This window comes from Eucyclogobius newberryi, unplaced genomic scaffold (genome assembly GCF_026437365.1).
Source record: "Eucyclogobius newberryi isolate DKJ021-1_F unplaced genomic scaffold, fEucNew1.0.hap1 SCAF_1, whole genome shotgun sequence".
NCBI classification, from domain to species: Eukaryota; Metazoa; Chordata; class Actinopteri; order Gobiiformes; family Gobiidae; genus Eucyclogobius; species Eucyclogobius newberryi.
In genome coordinates, this window is record NW_027315723.1 from 53,590,173 (window position 1) to 53,615,533 (window position 25,361).

At 56.6% G+C, this 25,361-nt stretch overlaps 1 protein-coding gene across 1 annotated transcript in view; it reads left to right on the forward strand.

Annotated features, from left to right (window-relative positions):
• LOC140362654 (uncharacterized) overlaps positions 1-25,361 on the forward strand; it is a 68,504-nt gene that overhangs the window by 14,274 nt on the left and 28,869 nt on the right. The window contains exon 5 of the mRNA XM_072448804.1: positions 2,999-3,274. Within this exon, the coding sequence (XP_072304905.1) occupies positions 2,999-3,274 (276 nt within the window). The remainder of the gene's footprint in view (positions 1-2,998; positions 3,275-25,361) is intronic.

Sequence of the window (25,361 nt, forward strand, 5' to 3'; positions counted from 1 at the left end):
GGTCCAAACCAGCTCTAAACCGGGTCTAAACTAGGTCTAAACTAGGTCTAAACCAGGTCTAAACCAGGTCTAGACCAGGTCTAAACTAGGTCCAAGCCGGGTCTAAACCGGGTCTAAACCAGGTCTAAACCGGGTCTAAACCGGGTCTAAACCGGGTCTAAACCAGGTCTAAACCGGGTCTAAACCAGGTCTAAACCAGGTCTAAACCAGGTCTAAACTGGGTCTAAACCAGCTCTAAACCGGGTCTAAACCAGGTCTAAACCAGGCTCTAAACCGGGTCTAATCCAGGTCTAACCCAGGTGTAAACCGGGTCTAAACCAGCTCTAAACCAGGTCTAAACCAGGTCTAAACTAGGTCTAAACTAGGTCTAAACCAGGTCTAAACCAGGTCTAAACCAGCTCTAAACCAGATCTAAACCGGGTCTAAACCGGGTCTAAACTAGGTCTAAACCGGGTCTAAACTAGGTCTAAACCAGCTCTAAACCGGGTCTAAACCAGCTCTAAACCGGGTCTAAACCAGGTCTAAACTAGGCTCTAAACCAGGTCTAAACCAGGCTCTAAACCAGCTCTAAACCGGGTCTAAACCAGGTCTAAACCGGGTCTAAACCAGGTCTAAACCAGCTCTAAACCGGGTCTAAACTAGGTCTAAACCAGGTCTAAACCAGGTCTAAACCGGGTCTAAACCGGGTCTAAACCAGGTCTAAACCAGCTCTAAACCGGGTCTAAACCAGCTCTAAACCGGGTCTAAACCAGGTCTAAACTAGGCTCTAAACCGGGTCTAAACCAGGTCTAAACCAGGCTCTAAACCAGCTCTAAACCGGGTCTAAACCAGGCTCTAAACCAGCTCTAAACCGGGTCTAAACTAGGTCTAAACCAGGTCTAAACTAGGCTCTAAACCGGGTCTAAACCAGGTCTAAACCAGGCTCTAAACCAGCTCTAAACCGGGTCTAAACCGGGTCTAAACCGGGTCTAAAGCAGGACTAAACCAGGTCTAAACCGGGTCTAAACCAGCTCTAAACCAGGTCTAAACCAGGTCGAAACTAGGTCTAAACTAGGTCTAAACCAGGTCTAAACCAGGTCTAAACCAGCTCTAAACCAGGTCTAAACCGGGTCTAAAACGGGTCTAAACCGGGTCTAAACCGGGTCTAAACCGGGTCTAAACTAGGTCTAAACCAGCTCTAAACCGGGTCTAAACCAGGTCTAAACTAGGTCTAAACTAGGTCTAAACCAGGTCTAAACCAGGCTCTAAACCAGCTCTAAACCAGCTCTAAACCGGGTCTAAACCAGGTCTAAACCAGGTCTAAACCAGGTCTAAACCGGGTCTAAACCAGGTCTAAACCAGCTCTAAACCGGGTCTAAACTAGGTCTAAACTAGGTCTAAACCAGGTCTAAACCAGGTCTAAACCGGGTCTAAACCAGGTCTAAACCAGCTCTAAACCGGGTCTAAACTAGGTCTAAACTAGGTCTAAACCAGGTCTAAACTAGGTCCAAGCCGGGTCTAAACCGGGTCTAAACCAGGTCTAAACCGGGTCTAAACCGGGTCTAAACCGGGTCTAAACCAGGTCTAAACCGGGTCTAAACCAGGTCTAAACCAGGTCTAAACCAGGTCTAAACTGGGTCTAAACCAGCTCTAAACCGGGTCTAAACCAGGTCTAAACCAGGCTCTAAACCGGGTCTAATCCAGGTCTAACCCAGGTCTAAACCGGGTCTAAACCAGCTCTAAACCAGGTCTAAACCAGGTCTAAACTAGGTCTAAACTAGGTCTAAACCAGGTCTAAACCAGGTCTAAACCAGCTCTAAACCAGATCTAAACCGGGTCTAAACCGGGTCTAAACTAGGTCTAAACCGGGTCTAAACTAGGTCTAAACCAGCTCTAAACCGGGTCTAAACCAGCTCTAAACCGGGTCTAAACCAGGTCTAAACTAGGCTCTAAACCAGGTCTAAACCAGGCTCTAAACCAGGTCTAAACCAGGCTCTAAACCAGCTCTAAACCGGGTCTAAACCAGGTCTAAACCGGGTCTAAACCAGGTCTAAACCAGCTCTAAACCGGGTCTAAACTAGGTCTAAACCAGGTCTAAACCAGGTCTAAACCGGGTCTAAACCGGGTCTAAACCAGGTCTAAACCAGCTCTAAACCGGGTCTAAACCAGCTCTAAACCGGGTCTAAACCAGGTCTAAACTAGGCTCTAAACCGGGTCTAAACCAGGTCTAAACCAGGCTCTAAACCAGCTCTAAACCGGGTCTAAACCAGGCTCTAAACCAGCTCTAAACCGGGTCTAAACTAGGTCTAAACCAGGTCTAAACTAGGTCTAAACTGGGTCTAAACTGGGTCTAAACCGGGTCTAAACCAGGTCTAAACCAGGTCTAAACCGGGTCTAAACCGGGTCTAAACCAGGTCTAAACCAGGTCTAAACCGGGTCTAAACCAGGTCTAAACCAGGTCTAAACCGGGTCTAAACCGGGTCTAAACCAGGTCTAAACCAGCTCTAAACCAGGTCTAAACCGGGTCTAAACCAGGTCTAAACCAGGTCTAAACCGGGTCTAAACCAGGTCTAAACCAGGTCTAAACCCTCTTCACTCTTGCACGTTCCACAGCTGCAGTGTTTATCGCTCACCATCTTTCTGTATCAAATAAGTCTGGGTTGTAATAATCCGTTTTGAGCGTCGTTTTATGCCGTGTTTTCTATGGGAATTGATGGTCAAGCAGTTTTCATTGGCTGACATCCGGGTACTCGCTGTTAGCGCGGTGACGTCACATGGCTATTTTGAGCTCGGCCGCGTGGATGTATTGAGCAGAGAAGCTTGTGTTTCGCTGTTAGAACGTGATGCAAATATGGCCTGGTTTAGGTCCAGACCTGAACCTGAACCTCTGGATTTGAACCCGGACCTGAACCTGAACGTGGGTTTAGGTCTGCATCCCTAACTGACATGTGTGTTTTGTGTTTTTAAATTAGTCTTTTTTATTTTCAAATACATTACTAATCTCTTTGTTTCCTTCCAGTGTTGCCAAAACCAGCGGTGAACTACGTGACCGTCCCGTCCGATGCCATTGAAGCCAACTGCAGCGCTCGGTCCAAACCTTCAGCCCAGATCACGTGGGACTTTGGCGGGGACAATAGGACCCTGGGACCCCCCGTGTTCTCGTCCTTTAACCACAGCGATGGGACCACCACAGTGACCAGTACAGTGTTATTCAAGTCACCAATCCTCAGTGACGTCAAGTGCACCATTCACCACCTCGAGCTGGACAAACCTCTTGTAGTTTCTCTAATGAATGGTATGGACTTTATGTTTAGGTTATTTTGCTTTATACTTATACCTTATATATAAGTCTACGGTCACAAACTGCTTTGATCAGAATCAGAACAGGGTTTATTGCCATTTGTCAATGAACAAAAAATTCACAAACATAGGAACTTGTCCTGGTGATTCTGTGCAACACAAACAACAAAACATTGAACAATGAATACAAAACGGCATGAAATGTACATGATAAAATATAAAAGTTATGTTGTGCAATAAGAGTGAACAGTGCAGTGAGTTTAAGGTGCTTAGGAAGTGTTCATGAGTCCAACAGCAGAGGGACAGAAACCTCCTGCCTGAGGGGAGTGGCCTCCTGCAAGAGGGGAGTGGCCTCCTGCCTGAGGGGAGTGGCCTCCTGCAAGAGGGGAGTGGCCTCCTGCAAGAGGGGAGTGGCCTCCTGCAAGAGGGGAGTGGCCTCCTGCCTGAGGGGAGTGGCCTCCTGCAAGAGGGGAGTGGCCTCCTGCAAGAGGGGAGTGGCCTCCTGCCTGAGGGGAGTGGCCTCCTGCAAGAGGGGAGTGGCCTCCTGCAAGAGGGGAGTGGCCTCCTGCCTGAGGGGAGTGGCCTCCTGCAAGAGGGGAGTGGCCTCCTGCCTGAGGGGAGTGGCCTCCTGCAAGAGGGGAGTGGCCTCCTGCAAGAGGGGAGTGGCCTCCTGCCTGAGGGGAGTGGCCTCCTGCAAGAGGGGAGTGGCCTCCTGCAAGAGGGGAGTGGCCTCCTGCAAGAGGGGAGTGGCCTCCTGCAAGAGGGGAGTGGCCTCCTGCAAGAGGGGAGTGGCCTCCTGCCTGAGGGGAGTGGCCTCCTGCAAGAGGGGAGTGGCCTCCTGCCTGAGGGGAGTGGCCTCCTGCAAGAGGGGAGTGGCCTCCTGCAAGAGGGGAGTGGCCTCCTGCAAGAGGGGAGTGGCCTCCTGCCTGAGGGGAGTGGCCTCCTGCAAGAGGGGAGTGGCCTCCTGCAAGAGGGGAGTGGCCTCCTGCCTGAGGGGAGTGGCCTCCTGCAAGAGGGGAGTGGCCTCCTGCAAGAGGGGAGTGGCCTCCTGCCTGAGGGGAGTGGCCTCCTGCAAGAGGGGAGTGGCCTCCTGCAAGAGGGGAGTGGCCTCCTGCCTGAGGGGAGTGGCCTCCTGCAAGAGGGGAGTGGCCTCCTGCAAGAGGGGAGTGGCCTCCTGCAAGAGGGGAGTGGCCTCCTGCCTGAGGGGAGTGGCCTCCTGCAAGAGGGGAGTGGCCTCCTGCAAGAGGGGAGTGGCCTCCTGCAAGAGGGGAGTGGCCTCCTGCCTGAGGGGAGTGGCCTCCTGCAAGAGGGGAGTGGCCTCCTGCAAGAGGGGAGTGGCCTCCTGCCTGAGGGGAGTGGCCTCCTGCAAGAGGGGAGTGGCCTCCTGCAAGAGGGGAGTGGCCTCCTGCCTGAGGGGAGTGGCCTCCTGCAAGAGGGGAGTGGCCTCCTGCAAGAGGGGAGTGGCCTCCTGCCTGAGGGGAGTGGCCTCCTGCAAGAGGGGAGTGGCCTCCTGCAAGAGGGGAGTGGCCTCCTGCCTGAGGGGAGTGGCCTCCTGCAAGAGGGGAGTGGCCTCCTGCAAGAGGGGAGTGGCCTCCTGCAAGAGGGGAGTGGCCTCCTGCAAGAGGGGAGTGGCCTCCTGCAAGAGGGGAGTGGCCTCCTGCAAGAGGGGAGTGGCCTCCTGCCTGAGGGGAGTGGCCTCCTGCAAGAGGGGAGTGGCCTCCTGCCTGAGGGGAGTGGCCTCCTGCAAGAGGGGAGTGGCCTCCTGCAAGAGGGGAGTGGCCTCCTGCAAGAGGGGAGTGGCCTCCTGCCTGAGGGGAGTGGCCTCCTGCAAGAGGGGAGTGGCCTCCTGCAAGAGGGGAGTGGCCTCCTGCAAGAGGGGAGTGGCCTCCTGCAAGAGGGGAGTGGCCTCCTGCCTGAGGGGAGTGGCCTCCTGCAAGAGGGGAGTGGCCTCCTGCAAGAGGGGAGTGGCCTCCTGCCTGAGGGGAGTGGCCTCCTGCAAGAGGGGAGTGGCCTCCTGCCTGAGGGGAGTGGCCTCCTGCAAGAGGGGAGTGGCCTCCTGCAAGAGGGGAGTGGCCTCCTGCCTGAGGGGAGTGGCCTCCTGCAAGAGGGGAGTGGCCTCCTGCAAGAGGGGAGTGGCCTCCTGCCTGAGGGGAGTGGCCTCCTGCAAGAGGGGAGTGGCCTCCTGCAAGAGGGGAGTGGCCTCCTGCCTGAGGGGAGTGGCCTCCTGCAAGAGGGGAGTGGCCTCCTGCAAGAGGGGAGTGGCCTCCTGCCTGAGGGGAGTGGCCTCCTGCAAGAGGGGAGTGGCCTCCTGCCTGAGGGGAGTGGCCTCCTGCAAGAGGGGATTGGCCTCCTGCAAGAGGGGAGTGGCCTCCTGCAAGAGGGGAGTGGCCTCCTGCCTGAGGGGAGTGGCCTCCTGCAAGAGGGGAGTGGCCTCCTGCAAGAGGGGAGTGGCCTCCTGCCTGAGGGGAGTGGCCTCCTGCAAGAGGGGAGTGGCCTCCTGCAAGAGGGGAGTGGCCTCCTGCAAGAGGGGAGTGGCCTCCTGCCTGAGGGGTGTGGCCTCCTGCAAGAGGGGAGTGGTCTCCTGCCTGAGGGGAGTGGCCTCCTGCCTGAGGGGAGTGGTCTCCTGCCTGAGGGGAGTGGCCTCCTGCCTGAGGGGAGTGGCCTCCTGCCTGAGGGGAGTGGCCTCCTGCCTGAGGGGAGTGGCCTCCTGCCTGAGGGGAGTGGTCTCCTGCCTGAGGGGAGTGGCCTCCTGCCTGAGGGGAGTGGCCTCCTGCCTGAGGGGAGTGGCCTCCTGCCTGAGGGGAGTGGTCTCCTGCCTGAGGGGAGTGGCCTCCTGCCTGAGGGGAGTGGCCTCCTGCCTGAGGGGAGTGGCCTCCTGCCTGAGGGGAGTGGCCTCCTGCCTGAGGGGAGTGGCTCAAATAGTCCATGTCCAGGGTGAGAAGGGCTGTGATTGGATCTGTTCGTCCCAGAGTCCTGGAGACGTTCAGGTCCTGCAGAGATGAAGTCTGCAGACGATCACCTTCTCAGCAGAGGGCGCTGTAGTCTCTGTTTGTCCCTGGCTGTGGCTCCAGCGTAACACACGGTGATGGAGGAGGTGATGGAGGAGGTGATGGAGGAGGTGATGGAGGAGGTGATGGAGGAGGTGAAGGAGGAGGTGAAGGAGGAGGTGAAGGAGGAGGTGATGGAGGAGGTGAAGATGGACTCAATGATGGCTGTGTAGAACTGCTCCATCATCTCCGCTGCAGCTTGTCTTTCCTCAGCTGCTGCAGGAAGTACATCCTCTGCTGGTCCTTCTTGATGAGGAGCTGATGGTGGCTCCTCCCACTTGAGGTCCTGGTGATGGTGGCTCCTCCCACTTGAGGTCCTGGTGATGGTGGCTCCTCCCACTTGAGGTCCTGGTGATGGTGGCTCCTCCCACTTGAGGTCCTGGTGATGGTGGCTCCTCCCACTTGAGGTCCTGGTGATGGTGGCTCCTCCCACTTGAGGTCCTGGTGATGGTGGCTCCTCCCACTTGAGGTCCTGGTGATGGTGGCTCCTCCCACTTGAGGTCCTGGTGATGGTGGTGCAGAGGAGGTGGAGGGAGTCCACAGTGGAGATGGGGGAGTCTGAGATGGTGAAGGGGGGTCATCTCCACTGTTTTCTGGGCGTTGAACTCCACCAGCCGCTCCACCTCCTGTAACAGACTCATCCCCGTCCAAAATGAGCCCGATGAGGGTGGTGTCGTCATGGTGATGAGGGTGGTGTCGTCATGGTGATGAGGGTGGTGTCGTCATGGTGATGAGGGTGGTGTCGTCATGGTGATGAGGATGTTGTCGTCATGGTGATGAGTGTGGTGTCGTCATGGTGATGAGGGTGGTGTCGTGGCGATGAGGGTGGTGTCGTCATGGTGATGAGGGTGGTGTCGTCATGGTGATGAGGGTGGTGTCGTCATGGTGATGAGGGTGTCGTCATGGTGATGAGGGTTGTGTCGTCATGGTGATGAGGGTGTTGTCGTCATGGTGATGAGGGTGGTGTCGTCGTGGCGATGAGGGTGGTGTCGTCATGGTGATGAGGGTGGTGTCGTCATGGTGATGAGGGTGGTGTCGTCATGGTGATGAGGGTGTTGTCGTCATGGTGATGAGGGTGGTGTCGTCATGGTGATGAGGGTGTTGTCGTCATGGTGATGAGGGCGGTGTCGTCATGGTGATGAGGGTGGTGTCGTCATGGTGATGAGGGTGGTGTCGTCATGGTGATGAGGGTGGTGTCGTCATGGTGATGAGGGTGGTGTCGTCATGGTGATGAGTGTGGTGTCGTCATGGTGATGAGGGTGGTGTCGTGGCGATGAGGGTGGTGTCGTCGTGGCGATGAGGGTGGTGTCGTCATGGTGATGAGGGTGGTGTCGTCATGGTGATGAGGGTGGTGTCGTCATGGTGATGAGGGTGTTGTCGTCATGGTGATGAGGGTGGTGTCGTCATGGTGATGAGGGTGTCGTCATGGTGATGAGGGTGGTGTCGTCATGGTGATGAGGGTGTTGTCGTCATGGTGATGAGGGTGTCGTCATGGTGATGAGGGTGGTGTCGTCATGGTGATGAGGGTGTTGTCGTCATGGTGATGAGGGTGGTGTCGTCATGGTGATGAGGGTGTTGTCGTCATGGTGATGAGGGTGGTGTCGTCATGGCGATGAGGGTGGTGTCGTCATGGCGATGAGGGTGGTGTCGTCATGGCGATGAAGGTGGTGTCGTCATGGCGATGAGGGTGGTGTCGTCATGGCGATGAGGGTGGTGTCGTCATGGCGATGAGGGTGGTGTCGTCATGGCGATGAGGGTGTTGTCGTCATGGCGATGAGGGTAGTGTCGTGGCGATGAGGGTGGTGTCGTCATGGTGATGAGGGCGGTGTCGTCATGGTGATGAGGACGGTGTCGTCATGGTGATGAGGGTGTTGTCGTCATGGTGATGAGGGTGGTGTCGTCATGGTGATGAGGGTGGTGTCGTGGCGATGAGGGTGGTGTCGTCATGGTGATGAGGGTGGTGTCGTCATGGTGATGAGGGTGGTGTCGTCATGGTGATGAGGGTGGTGTCGTCATGGTGATGAGGGTGTTGTCGTCATGGTGATGAGGGTGGTGTCGTCATGGTGATGAGGGTGTTGTCGTCATGGTGATGAGGGTGGTGTCGTCATGGTGATGAGGGTGTTGTCGTCATGGTGATGAGGGTGGTGTCGTCATGGTGATGAGGGTGTTGTCGTCATGGTGATGAGGGTGGTGTCGTCATGGTGATGAGGGTGTTGTCGTCATGGTGATGAGGGTGGTGTCGTCATGGTGATGAGGGTGTTGTCGTCATGGTGATGAGGATGTTGTCGTCATGGTGATGAGTGTGGTGTCGTCATGGTGATGAGGGTGGTGTCGTGGCGATGAGGGTGGTGTCGTCATGGTGATGAGGGTGGTGTCGTCATGGTGATGAGGGTGGTGTCGTCATGGTGATGAGGATGTTGTCGTCATGGTGATGAGTGTGGTGTCGTCATGGTGATGAGGGTGGTGTCGTGGCGATGAGGGTGGTGTCGTCGTGGCGATGAGGGTGGTGTCGTCATGGTGATGAGGGTGGTGTCGTCATGGTGATGAGGGTGTTGTCGTCATGGTGATGAGGGTGGTGTCGTCATGGTGATGAGGGTGTCGTCATGGTGATGAGGGTGGTGTCGTCATGGTGATGAGGGTGTTGTCGTCATGGTGATGAGGGTGTCGTCATGGTGATGAGGGTGTTGTCGTCATGGTGATGAGGGTGTTGTCGTCATGGTGATGAGGATGGTGTCGTCATGGCGATGAGGGTGGTGTCGTCATGGCGATGAGGGCGGTGTCGTCATGGTGATGAGGACGGTGTCGTCATGGTGATGAGGGTGTTGTCGTCATGGTGATGAGGGTGTTGTCGTCATGGTGATGAGGGTGGTGTCGTCATGATGATGAGGGTGGTGTCGTGGCGATGAGGGTGTTGTCGTGGCGATGAGGGTGGTGTCGTCATGGCGATGAGGGTGGTGTCGTGGCGATGAGGGTGGTGTCGTCATGGCGATGAGGGCGGTGTCGTCATGGCGATGAGGACGGTGTCGTCATGGTGATGAGGGTGTTGTCGTCATGGTGATGAGGGTGTTGTCGTCATGGTGATGAGGGTGGTGTCGTCATGGTGATGAGGGTGGTGTCGTGGCGATGAGGGTGGTGTCGTCATGGTGATGAGGGTGGTGTCGTCATGGTGATGAGGGTGGTGTCGTCATGGCGATGAGGGTGGTGTCGTCATGGCGATGAGGGTGTTGTCGTCATGGCGATGAGGGTGGTGTCGTCATGGTGATGAGGGTGTTGTCGTCATGGTGATGAGGGTGTTGCTGTCATGGCGATGAGGGTGGTGTCGTGGCGATGAGGGTGGTGTCGTCATGGTGATGAGGGTGGTGTCGTCATGGAGATGAGCATGGTGTCGTCATGGTGATGAGGGTGGTGTCGTCATGGCGATGAGGGTGGTGTCGTCATGGCGATGAGGGTGTTGTCGTCATGGCGATGAGGGTGTTGTCGTCATGGCGATGAGGGTGGTGTCGTCATGGTGATGAGGGTGTTGTCGTCATGATGATGAGGGTGTTGTCGTCATGGCGATGAGGGTGGTGTCGTGGCGATGAGGGTGGTGTCGTCATGGTGATGAGGGTGGTGTCGTCATGGCGATGAGGGTGTTGTCGTCATGGCGATGAGGGTGTTGTCGTCATGGTGATGAGGGTGGTGTCATCATGGTGATGAGGGTGGTGTCGTGGCGATGAGGGTGGTGTCGTCATGGTGATGAGGGTGGTGTCGTCATGGTGATGAGGGTGGTGTCGTCATGGCGATGAGGGTGGTGTCGTCATGGCGATGAGGGTGGTGTCGTCATGGTGATGAGGGTGGTGTCGTCATGGTGATGAGGGTGGTGTCGTCATGGCGATGAGGGTGGTGTCGTCATGGCGATGAGGGTGGTGTCGTCATGGAGATGAGGGTGGTGTCGTCGTGATGAGGGTGTTGTCGTGGCGATGAGGGTGGTGTCATCATGGCGATGAGGGCGGTGTCGTCATGGTGATGAGGACGGTGTCGTCATGGTGATGAGGGTGTTGTCGTCATGGTGATGAGGGTGTTGTCGTCATGGTGATGAGGGTGGTGTCGTCATGGTGATGAGGGTGGTGTCGTGGCGATGAGGGTGTTGTCGTCATGGTGATGAGGGTGGTGTCGTCATGGCGATGAGGGTGGTGTCGTCATGGCGATGAGGATGTTGTCGTGGTGATGAGGGTGGTGTCGTCATGGTGATGAGGGTGGTGTCGTCATGAAGATGAGGGTGGTGTCGTCATGGCGATGAGGGTGGTGTCGTCATGGCGATGAGGGTGGTGTCATCATGGCGATGAGGGTGTTGTCGTCATGGCGATGAGGGTGGTGTCGTCATGGTGATGAGGGTGTTGTCGTAATGGTGATGAGGGTGTTGTCGTCATGGCGATGAGGGTGGTGTCGTCATGGTGATGAGGGTGGTGTCGTGGCGATGAGGGTGGTGTCGTCATGGTGATGAGGGTGGTGTCGTCATGGAGATGAGCGTGGTGTCGTCATGGCGATGAGGGTGTTGTCGTGGCGATGAGGGTGGTGTCGTCATGGCGATGAGGGTGGTGTCGTGGCGATGAGGGTGGTGTCGTCATGGCGATGAGGGCGGTGTCGTCATGGTGATGAGGACGGTGTCGTCATGGTGATGAGGGTGTTGTCGTCATGGTGATGAGGGTGTTGTCGTCATGGTGATGAGGGTGGTGTCGTGGCGATGAGGGTGGTGTCGTCATGGTGATGAGGGTGGTGTCGTCATGGTGATGAGGGTGGTGTCGTCATGGCGATGAGGGTGGTGTCGTCATGGCGATGAGGATGTTGTCGTGGTGATGAGGGTGGTGTCGTCATGGTGATGAGGGTGGTGTCTTCATGAAGATGAGGGTGGTGTCGTCATGGCGATGAGGGTGGTGTCGTCATGGCGATGAGGGTGGTGTCGTCATGGCGATGAGGGTGGTGTCGTCATGGCGATGAGGGTGTTGTCGTCATGGCGATGAGGGTGGTGTCGTCATGGTGATGAGGGTGTTGTCGTCATGGTGATGAGGGTGTTGTCGTCATGGCGATGAGGGTGGTGTCGTCATGGTGATGAGGGTGGTGTCGTGGCGATGAGGGTGGTGTCGTCATGGTGATGAGGGTGGTGTCGTCATGGAGATGAGCGTGGTGTCGTCATGGCGATGAGGGTGGTGTCGTCATGGCGATGAGGGTGGTGTCGTCGTGGCGATGAGGGTGGTGTCGTCATGGCGATGAGGGTGTTGTCGTGGCGATGAGGGTGGTGTCGTCATGGCGATGAGGGTGGTGTCGTGGCGATGAGGGTGGTGTCGTCATGGCGATGAGGGCGGTGTCGTCATGGTGATGAGGACGGTGTCGTCATGGTGATGAGGGTGTTGTCGTCATGGTGATGAGGGTGTTGTCGTCATGGTGATGAGGGTGGTGTCGTCATGATGATGAGGGTGGTGTCGTGGCGATGAGGGTGTTGTCGTGGCGATGAGGGTGGTGTCGTCATGGCGATGAGGGTGGTGTCGTGGCGATGAGGGTGGTGTCGTCATGGCGATGAGGGCGGTGTCGTCATGGCGATGAGGACGGTGTCGTCATGGTGATGAGGGTGTTGTCGTCATGGTGATGAGGGTGTTGTCGTCATGGTGATGAGGGTGGTGTCGTCATGGTGATGAGGGTGGTGTCGTGGCGATGAGGGTGGTGTCGTCATGGTGATGAGGGTGGTGTCGTCATGGTGATGAGGGTGGTGTCGTCATGGCGATGAGGGTGGTGTCGTCATGGCGATGAGGGTGTTGTCGTCATGGCGATGAGGGTGGTGTCGTCATGGTGATGAGGGTGTTGTCGTCATGGTGATGAGGGTGTTGCTGTCATGGCGATGAGGGTGGTGTCGTGGCGATGAGGGTGGTGTCGTCATGGTGATGAGGGTGGTGTCGTCATGGAGATGAGCGTGGTGTCGTCATGGTGATGAGGGTGGTGTCGTCATGGCGATGAGGGTGGTGTCGTCATGGCGATGAGGGTGTTGTCGTCATGGCGATGAGGGTGTTGTCGTCATGGCGATGAGGGTGGTGTCGTCATGGTGATGAGGGTGTTGTCGTCATGATGATGAGGGTGTTGTCGTCATGGCGATGAGGGTGGTGTCGTGGCGATGAGGGTGGTGTCGTCATGGTGATGAGGGTGGTGTCGTCATGGCGATGAGGGTGTTGTCGTCATGGCGATGAGGGTGTTGTCGTCATGGTGATGAGGGTGGTGTCATCATGGTGATGAGGGTGGTGTCGTGGCGATGAGGGTGGTGTCGTCATGGTGATGAGGGTGGTGTCGTCATGGTGATGAGGGTGGTGTCGTCATGGCGATGAGGGTGGTGTCGTCATGGCGATGAGGGTGTTGTCATCATGGCGATGAGGGTGTTGTCGTCATGGCGATGAGGGTGGTGTCGTCATGGTGATGAGGGTGTTGTCGTCATGGTGATGAGGGTGTTGCTGTCATGGCGATGAGGGTGGTGTCGTGGCGATGAGGGTGGTGTCGTCATGGTGATGAGGGTGGTGTCGTCATGGAGATGAGCGTGGTGTCGTCATGGTGATGAGGGTGGTGTCGTCATGGCGATGAGGGTGGTGTCGTCATGGCGATGAGGGTGTTGTCGTCATGGCGATGAGGGTGTTGTCGTCATGGCGATGAGGGTGGTGTCGTCATGGTGATGAGGGTGTTGTCGTCATGATGATGAGGGTGTTGTCGTCATGGCGATGAGGGTGGTGTCGTGGCGATGAGGGTGGTGTCGTCATGGTGATGAGGGTGGTGTCGTCATGGCGATGAGGGTGTTGTCGTCATGGTGATGAGGGTGGTGTCGTCATGGTGATGAGGGTGTTGTCGTCATGGTGATGAGGATGTTGTCGTCATGGTGATGAGTGTGGTGTCGTCATGGTGATGAGGGTGGTGTCGTGGCGATGAGGGTGGTGTCGTCATGGTGATGAGGGTGGTGTCGTCATGGTGATGAGGGTGGTGTCGTCATGGTGATGAGGGTGTTGTCGTCATGGTGATGAGGGTGGTGTCGTCATGGTGATGAGGGTGTTGTCGTCATGGTGATGAGGGTGGTTTGTCATGGTGATGAGGGTGTTGTCGTCATGGTGATGAGGATGTTGTCGTCATGGTGATGAGTGTGGTGTCGTCATGGTGATGAGGGTGGTGTCGTGGCGATGAGGGTGGTGTCGTCATGGTGATGAGGGTGGTGTCGTCATGGTGATGAGGGTGGTGTCGTCATGGTGATGAGGATGTTGTCGTCATGGTGATGAGTGTGGTGTCGTCATGGTGATGAGGGTGGTGTCGTGGCGATGAGGTTGGTGTCGTCATGGTGATGAGGGTGGTGTCGTCATGGTGATGAGGGTGGTGTCGTCATGGTGATGAGGGTGTTGTCGTCATGGTGATGAGGGTGGTGTCGTCATGGTGATGAGGGTGTTGTCGTCATGGTGATGAGGGTGGTGTCGTCATGGTGATGAGGGTGTTGTCGTCATGGTGATGAGGATGTTGTCGTCATGGTGATGAGTGTGGTGTCGTCATGGTGATGAGGGTGGTGTCGTGGCGATGAGGGTGGTGTCGTCATGGTGATGAGGGTGGTGTCGTCATGGTGATGAGGGTGGTGTCGTCATGGTGATGAGGGTGTTGTCGTCATGGTGATGAGGGTGGTGTCATCATGGTGATGAGGGTGGTGTCGTGGCGATGAGGGTGGTGTCGTCATGGCAATGAGGGTGGTGTCGTCATGGTGATGAGGGTGTTGTCGTCATGGCGATGAGGGTGTTGTCGTCATGGTGATGAGGGTGGTGTTGTCATGGCGATGAGGGTGGTGTCGTGGCGATGAGGGTGGTGTCGTCATGGTGATGAGGGTGTTGTCGTCATGGTGATGAGGGTGGTGTCGTGGCGATGAGGGTGTTGTCGTCATGGTGATGAGGGTGGTGTCGTCATGGTGATGAGGGTGTTGTCGTCATGGTGATGAGTGTGGTGTCGTCATGGTGATGAGGGTGGTGTCGTGGCGATGAGGGTGGTGTCGTCATGGTGATGAGGGTGTTGTCGTCATGGTGATGAGGGTGTTGTCGTCATGGTGATGAGGGTGGTGTCGTCATGGTGATGAGGGTGGTGTCGTGGCGATGAGGGTGGTGTCGTCATGGCGATGAGGGTGGTGTCGTCATGGTGATGAGGGTGTTGTCGTCATGGCGATGAGGGTGTTGTCTTCATGGTGATGAGGGTGGTGTCGTCATGGCGATGAGGGTGGTGTCGTGGCGATGAGGGTGGTGTCGTCATGGTGATGAGGGTGGTGTCGTCATGGCGATGAGGGCGTTGTCGTCATGGTGATGAGGGTGGTGTCGTCATGGTGATGAGGGTGGTGTCGTCATGGTGATGAGGGTGGTGTCGTCATGGTGATGAGGGTCATGGCGATGAGGGTGGTGTCGTGGCGATGAGGGTGGTGTCGTCATGGTGATGAGGGTGGTGTCGTAATGGCGATGAGGGTGTTGTCGTCATGGTGATGAGGGTGGTGTCGTCATGGTGATGAGGGTGGTGTCGTCATGGTGATGAGGGTGTTGTCGTCATGATGATGAGGGTGTTGTCGTCATGGCGATGAGGGTGGTGTCGTGGCGATGAGGGTGGTGTCGTCATGGTGATGAGGGTGGTGTCGTCATGGCGATGAGGGTGTTGTCGTCATGGTGATGAGGGTGGTGTCGTCATGGTGATGAGGGTGTTGTCGTCATGGTGATGAGGATGTTGTCGTCATGGTGATGAGTGTGGTGTCGTCATGGTGATGAGGGTGGTGTCGTGGCGATGAGGGTGGTGTCGTCATGGTGATGAGGGTGGTGTCGTCATGGTGATGAGGGTGGTGTCGTCATGGTGATGAGGGTGTTGTCGTCATGGTGATGAGGGTGGTGTCGTCATGGTGATGAGGGTGTTGTCGTCATGGTGATGAGGGTGGTTTGTCATGGTGATGAGGGTGTTGTCGTCATGGTGATGAGGATGTTGTCGTCATGGTGATGAGTGTGGTGTCGTCATGGTGATGAGGGTGGTGTCGTGGCGATGAGGGTGGTGTCGTCATGGTGATGAGGGTGGTGTCGTCATGGTGATGAGGGTGGTGTCGTCATGGTGATGAGGATGTTGTCGTCATGGTGATGAGTGTGGTGTCGTCATGGTGATGAGGGTGGTGTCGTGGCGATGAGGTTGGTGTCGTCATGGTGATGAGGGTGGTGTCGTCATGGTGATGAGGGTGGTGTCGTCATGGTGATGAGGGTGTTGTCGTCATGGTGATGAGGGTGGTGTCGTCATGGTGATGAGGGTGTTGTCGTCATGGTGATGAGGGTGGTGTCGTCATGGTGATGAGGGTGTTGTCGTCATGGTGATGAGGATGTTGTCGTCATGGTGATGAGTGTGGTGTCGTCATGGTGATGAGGGTGGTGTCGTGGCGATGAGGGTGGTGTCGTCATGGTGATGAGGGTGGTGTCGTCATGGTGATGAGGGTGGTGTCGTCATGGTGATGAGGGTGTTGTCGTCATGGTGATGAGGGTGGTGTCATCATGGTGATGAGGGTGGTGTCGTGGCGATGAGGGTGGTGTCGTCATGGCAATGAGGGTGGTGTCGTCATGGTGATGAGGGTGTTGTCGTCATGGCGATGAGGGTGTTGTCGTCATGGTGATGAGGGTGGTGTCGTCATGGCGATGAGGGTGGTGTCGTGGCGATGAGGGTGGTGTCGTCATGGTGATGAGGGTGTTGTCGTCATGGTGATGAGGGTGGTGTCGTGGCGATGAGGGTGTTGTCGTCATGGTTATGAGGGTGGTGTCGTCATGGTGATGAGGGTGTTGTCGTCATGGTGATGAGTGTGGTGTCGTCATGGTGATGAGGGTGGTGTCGTGGCGATGAGGGTGGTGTCGTCATGGTGATGAGGGTGTTGTCGTCATGGTGATGAGGGTGTTGTCGTCATGGTGATGAGGGTGGTGTCGTCATGGTGATGAGGGTGGTGTCGTGGCGATGAGGGTGGTGTCGTCATGGCGATGAGGGTGGTGTCGTCATGGTGATGAGGGTGTTGTCGTCATGGCGATGAGGGTGTTGTCTTCATGGTGATGAGGGTGGTGTCGTCATGGCGATGAGGGTGGTGTCGTGGCGATGAGGGTGGTGTCGTCATGGTGATGAGGGTGGTGTCGTCATGGCGATGAGGGCGTTGTCGTCATGGTGATGAGGGTGGTGTCGTCATGGTGATGAGGGTGGTGTCGTCATGGTGATGAGGGTGGTGTCGTCATGGTGATGAGGGTCATGGCGATGAGGGTGGTGTCGTGGCGATGAGGGTGGTGTCGTCATGGTGATGAGGGTGGTGTCGTAATGGCGATGAGGGTGTTGTCGTCATGGTGATGAGGGTGGTGTCGTCATGGTGATGAGGGTGGTGTCGTCATGGCGATGAGGGCGGTGTCGTCATGGTGATGAGGCTGTTGTCGTCATGGTAATGAGGGTGGTGTCGTCATGGTGATGAGGGTGGTGTCGTGGCGATGAGGGTGGTGTCGTCATGGCGATGAGGGTGGTGTCGTCATGGGGATGAGGGTGGTGTCGTAATGGCGATGAGGGTGTTGTCGTCATGGCGATGAGAGTGGTGTCGTCATGGCGATGAGGGTGGTGTCGTCATGGGGATGAGGGTGGTGTCGTAATGGCGATGAGGGTGTTGTCGTCATGGTGATGAGGGTGTTGTCGTCATGGTGATGAGGGTGGTGTCGTCATGGTGATGAGGGTGTTGTCGTCATGGTGATGAGGGTGGTGTCGTCATGGTGATGAGGGTGTTGTCGTCATGGTGATGAGGATGTTGTCGTCATGGTGATGAGTGTGGTGTCGTCATGGTGATGAGGGTGGTGTCGTGGCGATGAGGGTGGTGTCGTCATGGTGATGAGGGTGGTGTCGTCATGGTGATGAGGGTGGTTTGTCATGGTGATGAGGGTGTTGTCGTCATGGTGATGAGGGTGGTGTCGTCATGGTGATGAGGGTGGTGTCGTGGCGATGAGGGTGGTGTCGTCATGGCAATGAGGGTGGTGTCGTCATGGTGATGAGGGTGTTGTCGTCATGGCGATGAGGGTGGTGTCGTCATGGCGATGAGGGTGTTGTCGTCATGGTGATGAGGGTGGTGTCGTCATGGCGATGAGGGTGGTGTCGTGGCGATGAGGTTGGTGTCGTCATGGTGATGAGGGTGTTGTCGTCATGGTGATGAGGGTGGTGTCGTGGCGATGAGGGTGGTGTCGTCATGGTGATGAGGGTGTTGTCGTCATGGTGATGAGTGTGGTGTCGTCATGGTGATGAGGGTGGTGTCGTGGCGATGAGGGTGGTGTCGTCATGGTGATGAGGGTGTTGTCGTCATGGTGATGAGGGTGTTGTCATCATGGTGATGAGGGTGGTGTCGTCATGGTGATGAGGGTGGTGTCGTGGCGATGAGGGTGGTGTCGTCATGGCGATGAGGGTGGTGTCGTCATGGTGATGAGGGTGTTGTCGTCATGGCGATGAGGGTGTTGTCTTCATGGTGATGAGGGTGGTGTCGTCATGGCGATGAGGGTGGTGTCGTGGCGATGAGGGTGGTGTCGTCATGGTGATGAGGGTGGTGTCGTCATGGCGATGAGGGCGTTGTCGTCATGGTGATGAGGGTCATGGCGATGAGGGTGGTGTCGTGGCGATGAGGGTGGTGTCGTCATGGTGATGAGGGTGGTGTCGTAATGGCGATGAGGGTGTTGTCGTCATGGTGATGAGGGTGGTGTCGTCATGGTGATGAGGGTGGTGTCGTCATGGCGATGAGGGTGGTGTCGTGGCGATGAGGGTGGTGTCGTCATGGTGATGAGGGTGGTGTCGTCATGGCGATGAGGGCGGTGTCGTCATGGCGATGAGGGTGGTGTCGTCATGGTGATGAGGGTGGTGTCGTCATGGCGATGAGGGCGGTGTCGTCATGGCGATGAGGGTGGTGTCGTGGCGATGAGGGTGGTGTCGTCATGGCGATGAGGGTGGTGTCGTCATGGCGATGAGGGTGGTGTCGTCATGGTGATGAGGGTGGTGTCGTCATGGTGATGAGGGTGGTGTCGTGGCGATGAGGGTGGTGTCGTCATGGCGATGAGGGTGGTGTCGTCATGGCGATGAGGGTGGTGTCGTCATGGCGATGAGGGTGGTGTCGTCATGGCGATGAGGGTGGTGTCGTCATGGTGATGAGGGTGGTGTCGTAATGGCGATGAGGGTGTTGTCGTCATGGTGATGAGGGTGGTGTCGTCATGGTGATGAGGGTGGTGTCGTCATGGCGATGAGGGTGGTGTCGTGGCGATGAGGGTGGTGTCGTCATGGTGATGAGGGTGGTGTCGTCATGGCGATGAGGGCGGTGTCGTCATGGTGATGAGGGTGTTGTCGTCATGGTGATGAGGGTGGTGTCGTCATGGTGATGAGGGTGGTGTCGTGGCGATGAGGGTGGTGTCGTCATGGCCATGAGGGTGGTGTCGTCATGGCGATGAGGGTGGTGTCGTCATGGTGATGAGGGTGGTGTCGTGGCGATGAGGGTGGTGTCGTCATGGTGATGAGGGTGTTGTCGTCATGGTGATGAGGGTGGTGTCGTGGCGATGAGGGTGTTGTCGTCATGGTGATGAGGGTGGTGTCGTCATGGTGATGAGGGTGTTGTCGTCATGGTGATGAGTGTGGTGTCGTCATGGTGATGAGGGTGGTGTCGTGGCGATGAGGGTGGTGTCGTCATGGTGATGAGGGTGTTGTCGTCATGGTGATGAGGGTGTTGTCGTCATGGTGATGAGGGTGGTGTCGTCATGGTGATGAGGGTGGTGTCGTGGCGATGAGGGTGGTGTCGTCATGGCGATGAGGGTGGTGTCGTCATGGCGATGAGGGTGGTGTCGTCATGGCGATGAGGGTGTTGTCGTCATGGCGATGAGGGTGTTGTCGTCATGGTGATGAGGGTGGTGTCGTCATGGTGATGAGGGTGTTGTCGTCATGATGATGAGGGTGTTGTCGTCATGGCGATGAGGGTGGTGTCGTGGCGATGAGGGTGGTGTCGTCATGGTGATGAGGGTGGTGTCGTCATGGTGATGAGGGTGTTGTCGTCATGGTGATGAGGGTGGTGTCGTCATGGTGATGAGGGTGTTGTCGTCATGGTGATGAGGGTGGTGTCGTCATGGTGATGAGGGTGGTGTCGTGGCGATGAGGGTGGTGTCGTCATGGTGATGAGGGTGGTGTCGTCATGGTGATGAGGGTGTTGTCGTCATGGTGATGAGGGTGGTGTCGTCATGGTGATGAGGGTGTTGTCGTCATGGTGATGAGGGTGGTGTCGTCATGGTGATGAGGGTGTTGTCGTCATGGCGATGAGGGTGGTGTCGTCATGGCGATGAGGGTGGTGTCGTCATGGTGATGAGGGTGGTGTCGTCATGGTGATGAGGGTTGTGTCGTGGCGATGAGGGTGGTGTCGTCATGGCGATGAGGGTGGTGTCGTCATGGCGATGAGGGTGGTGTCGTCATGGCGATGAGGGTGGTGTCGTCATGGCGATGAGGGTGGTGTCGTGGCGATGAGGGTGGTGTCGTCATGGTGATGAGGGTGTTGTCGTCATGGTGATGAGGGTGTTGTCATGGCGATGAGGGTGGTGTCGTCATGGCGATGAGGGTGGTGTCGTCATGGCGATGAGGGTGGTGTCGTCATGGCGATGAGGGTGTTGTCGTCATGGCGATGAGGGTGTTGTCGTCATGGTGATGAGGGTGGTGTCGTCATGGTGATGAGGGTGTTGTCGTCATGATGATGAGGGTGTTGTCGTCATGGCGATGAGGGTGGTGTCGTGGCGATGAGGGTGGTGTCGTCATGGTGATGAGGGTGGTGTCGTCATGGTGATGAGGGTGTTGTCGTCATGGCGATGAGGGTGTTGTCGTCATGGTGATGAGGGTGGTGTCGTCATGGTGATGAGGGTGTTGTCGTCATGGTGATGAGGATGTTGTCGTCATGGTGATGAGTGTGGTGTCGTCATGGTGATGAGGGTGGTGTCGTGGCGATGAGGGTGGTGTCGTCATGGTGATGAGGGTGGTGTCGTCATGGTGATGAGGGTGTTGTCGTCATGGTGATGAGGGTGGTGTCGTCATGGTGATGAGGGTGTTGTCGTCATGGTGATGAGGGTGGTGTCGTCATGGTGATGAGGGTGTTGTCGTCATGGTGATGAGGATGTTGTCGTCATGGTGATGAGTGTGGTGTCGTCATGGTGATGAGGGTGGTGTCGTGGCGATGAGGGTGGTGTCGTCATGGTGATGAGGGTGGTGTCGTCATGGTGATGAGGGTGGTGTCGTCATGGTGATGAGGATGTTGTCGTCATGGATATGAGTGTGGTGTCGTCATGGTGATGAGGGTGGTGTCGTCATGGTGATGAGGGTGTTGTCGTCATGGTGATGAGTGTGGTGTCGTCATGGTGATGAGGGTGGTGTCGTGGCGATGAGGGTGGTGTCGTCATGGTGATGAGGGTGTTGTCGTCATGGTGATGAGGGTGTTGTCGTCATGGTGATGAGGGTGGTGTCGTCATGGTGATGAGGGTGGTGTCGTGGCGATGAGGGTGGTGTCGTCATGGCGATGAGGGTGGTGTCGTCATGGTGATGAGGGTGTTGTCGTCATGGCGATGAGGGTGTTGTCTTCATGGTGATGAGGGTGGTGTCGTCATGGCGATGAGGGTGGTGTCGTGGCGATGAGGGTGGTGTCGTCATGGTGATGAGGGTGGTGTCGTCATGGCGATGAGGGCGTTGTCGTCATGGTGATGAGGGTGGTGTCGTCATGGTGATGAGGGTGGTGTCGTCATGGTGATGAGGGTCATGGCGATGAGGGTGGTGTCGTGGCGATGAGGGTGGTGTCGTCATGGTGATGAGGGTGGTGTCGTAATGGCGATGAGGGTGTTGTCGTCATGGTGATGAGGGTGGTGTCGTCATGGTGATGAGGGTGGTGTCGTCATGGCGATGAGGGCGGTGTCGTCATGGTGATGAGGCTGTTGTCGTCATGGTAATGAGGGTGGTGTCGTCATGGTGATGAGGGTGGTGTCGTGGCGATGAGGGTGGTGTCGTCATGGCGATGAGGGTGGTGTCGTCATGGGGATGAGGGTGGTGTCGTAATGGCGATGAGGGTGGTGTCGTGGCGATGAGGGTGGTGTCGTCATGGTGATGAGGGTGTTGTCGTCATGGTGATGAGGGTGTTGTCATCATGGTGATGAGGGTGGTGTCGTCATGGTGATGAGGGTGGTGTCGTGGCGATGAGGGTGGTGTCGTCATGGCGATGAGGGTGGTGTCGTCATGGTGATGAGGGTGTTGTCGTCATGGCGATGAGGGTGTTGTCTTCATGGTGATGAGGGTGGTGTCGTCATGGCGATGAGGGTGGTGTCGTGGCGATGAGGGTGGTGTCGTCATGGTGATGAGGGTGGTGTCGTCATGGCGATGAGGGCGTTGTCGTCATGGTGATGAGGGTCATGGCGATGAGGGTGGTGTCGTGGCGATGAGGGTGGTGTCGTCATGGTGATGAGGGTGGTGTCGTAATGGCGATGAGGGTGTTGTCGTCATGGTGATGAGGGTGGTGTCGTCATGGTGATGAGGGTGGTGTCGTCATGGCGATGAGGGTGGTGTCGTGGCGATGAGGGTGGTGTCGTCATGGTGATGAGGGTGGTGTCGTCATGGCGATGAGGGCGGTGTCGTCATGGCGATGAGGGTGGTGTCGTGGCGATGAGGGTGGTGTCGTCATGGCGATGAGGGTGGTGTCGTCATGGCGATGAGGGTGGTGTCGTCATGGTGATGAGGGTGGTGTCGTCATGGTGATGAGGGTGGTGTCGTGGCGATGAGGGTGGTGTCGTCATGGCGATGAGGGTGGTGTCGTCATGGCGATGAGGGTGGTGTCGTCATGGCGATGAGGGTGGTGTCGTCATGGTGATGAGGGTGGTGTCGTAATGGCGATGAGGGTGTTGTCGTCATGGTGATGAGGGTGGTGTCGTCATGGTGATGAGGGTGGTGTCGTCATGGCGATGAGGGTGGTGTCGTGGCGATGAGGGTGGTTTCGTCATGGTGATGAGGGTGGTGTCGTCATGGCGATGAGGGCGGTGTCGTCATGGTGATGAGGGTGTTGTCGTCATGGTGATGAGGGTGGTGTCGTCATGGTGATGAGGGTGGTGTCGTGGCGATGAGGGTGGTGTCGTCATGGCCATGAGGGTGGTGTCGTCATGGCGATGAGGGTGGTGTCGTCATGGTGATGAGGGTGGTGTCGTGGCGATGAGGGTGGTGTCGTCATGGTGATGAGGGTGTTGTCGTCATGGTGATGAGGGTGGTGTCGTGGCGATGAGGGTGTTGTCGTCATGGTGATGAGGGTGGTGTCGTCATGGTGATGAGGGTGTTGTCGTCATGGTGATGAGTGTGGTGTCGTCATGGTGATGAGGGTGGTGTCGTGGCGATGAGGGTGGTGTCGTCATGGTGATGAGGGTGTTGTCGTCATGGTGATGAGGGTGTTGTCGTCATGGTGATGAGGGTGGTGTCGTCATGGTGATGAGGGTGGTGTCGTGGCGATGAGGGTGGTGTCGTCATGGCGATGAGGGTGGTGTCGTCATGGCGATGAGGGTGGTGTCGTCATGGCGATGAGGGTGTTGTCGTCATGGCGATGAGGGTGTTGTCGTCATGGTGATGAGGGTGGTGTCGTCATGGTGATGAGGGTGTTGTCGTCATGATGATGAGGGTGTTGTCGTCATGGCGATGAGGGTGGTGTCGTGGCGATGAGGGTGGTGTCGTCATGGTGATGAGGGTGGTGTCGTCATGGTGATGAGGGTGTTGTCGTCATGGCGATGAGGGTGTTGTCGTCATGGCGATGAGGGTGTTGTCGTCATGGTGATGAGGATGTTGTCGTCATGGTGATGAGTGTGGTGTCGTCATGGTGATGAGGGTGGTGTCGTGGCGATGAGGGTGGTGTCGTCATGGTGATGAGGGTGGTGTCGTCATGGTGATGAGGGTGTTGTCGTCATGGTGATGAGGGTGGTGTCGTCATGGTGATGAGGGTGTTGTCGTCATGGCGATGAGGGTGGTGTCGTCATGGCGATGAGGGTGGTGTCGTCATGGTGATGAGGGTGGTGTCGTCATGGTGATGAGGGTTGTGTCGTGGCGATGAGGGTGGTGTCGTCATGGCGATGAGGGTGGTGTCGTCATGGCGATGAGGGTGGTGTCGTCATGGCGATGAGGGTGGTGTCGTCATGGCGATGAGGGTGGTGTCGTCATGGCGATGAGGGTGGTGTCGTGGCGATGAGGGTGGTGTCGTCATGGTGATGAGGGTGTTGTCGTCATGGTGATGAGGGTGTTGTCATGGCGATGAGGGTGGTGTCGTCATGGCGATGAGGGTGGTGTCGTCATGGCGATGAGGGTGGTGTCGTCATGGCGATGAGGGTGTTGTCGTCATGGCGATGAGGGTGTTGTCGTCATGGTGATGAGGGTGGTGTCGTCATGGTGATGAGGGTGTTGTCGTCATGATGATGAGGGTGTTGTCGTCATGGCGATGAGGGTGGTGTCGTGGCGATGAGGGTGGTGTCGTCATGGTGATGAGGGTGGTGTCGTCATGGTGATGAGGGTGTTGTCGTCATGGCGATGAGGGTGTTGTCGTCATGGCGATGAGGGTGGTGTCGTCATGGTGATGAGGGTGTTGTCGTCATGGTGATGAGGATGTTGTCGTCATGGTGATGAGTGTGGTGTCGTCATGGTGATGAGGGTGGTGTCGTGGCGATGAGGGTGGTGTCGTCATGGTGATGAGGGTGGTGTCGTCATGGTGATGAGGGTGTTGTCGTCATGGTGATGAGGGTGGTGTCGTCATGGTGATGAGGGTGTTGTCGTCATGGTGATGAGGGTGGTGTCGTCATGGTGATGAGGGTGTTGTCGTCATGGTGATGAGGATGTTGTCGTCATGGTGATGAGTGTGGTGTCGTCATGGTGATGAGGGTGGTGTCGTGGCGATGAGGGTGGTGTCGTCATGGTGATGAGGGTGGTGTCGTCATGGTGATGAGGGTGGTGTCGTCATGGTGATGAGGATGTTGTCGTCATGGATATGAGTGTGGTGTCGTCATGGTGATGAGGGTGGTGTCGTGGCGATGAGGGTGGTGTCGTCATGGCGATGAGGGTGGTGTCGTCATGGCGATGAGGGTGGTGTCGTGGCGATGAGGGTGGTGTCGTCATGGTGATGAGGGTGTTGTCGTCATGGTGATGAGGGTGTTGTCATGGCGATGAGGGTGGTGTCGTCATGGCGATGAGGGTGGTGTCGTCATGGCGATGAGGGTGGTGTCGTCATGGCGATGAGGGTGTTGTCGTCATGGCGATGAGGGTGTTGTCGTCATGGTGATGAGGGTGGTGTCGTCATGGTGATGAGGGTGTTGTCGTCATGATGATGAGGGTGTTGTCGTCATGGCGATGAGGGTGGTGTTGTGGCGATGAGGGTGGTGTCGTCATGGTGATGAGGGTGGTGTCGTCATGGTGATGAGGGTGTTGTCGTCATGGCGATGAGGGTGTTGTCGTCATGGCGATGAGGGTGGTGTCGTCATGGTGATGAGGGTGTTGTCGTCATGGTGATGAGGATGTTGTCGTCATGGTGATGAGTGTGGTGTCGTCATGGTGATGAGGGTGGTGTCGTGGCGATGAGGGTGGTGTCGTCATGGTGATGAGGGTGGTGTCGTCATGGTGATGAGGGTGTTGTCGTCATGGTGATGAGGGTGGTGTCGTCATGGTGATGAGGGTGTTGTCGTCATGGTGATGAGGGTGGTGTCGTCATGGTGATGAGGGTGTTGTCGTCATGGTGATGAGGATGTTGTCGTCATGGTGATGAGTGTGGTGTCGTCATGGTGATGAGGGTGGTGTCGTGGCGATGAGGGTGGTGTCGTCATGGTGATGAGGGTGGTGTCGTCATGGTGATGAGGGTGGTGTCGTCATGGTGATGAGGATGTTGTCGTCATGGATATGAGTGTGGTGTCGTCATGGTGATGAGGGTGGTGTCGTGGCGATGAGGGTGGGTTCGTCATGGTGATGAGGGTGGTG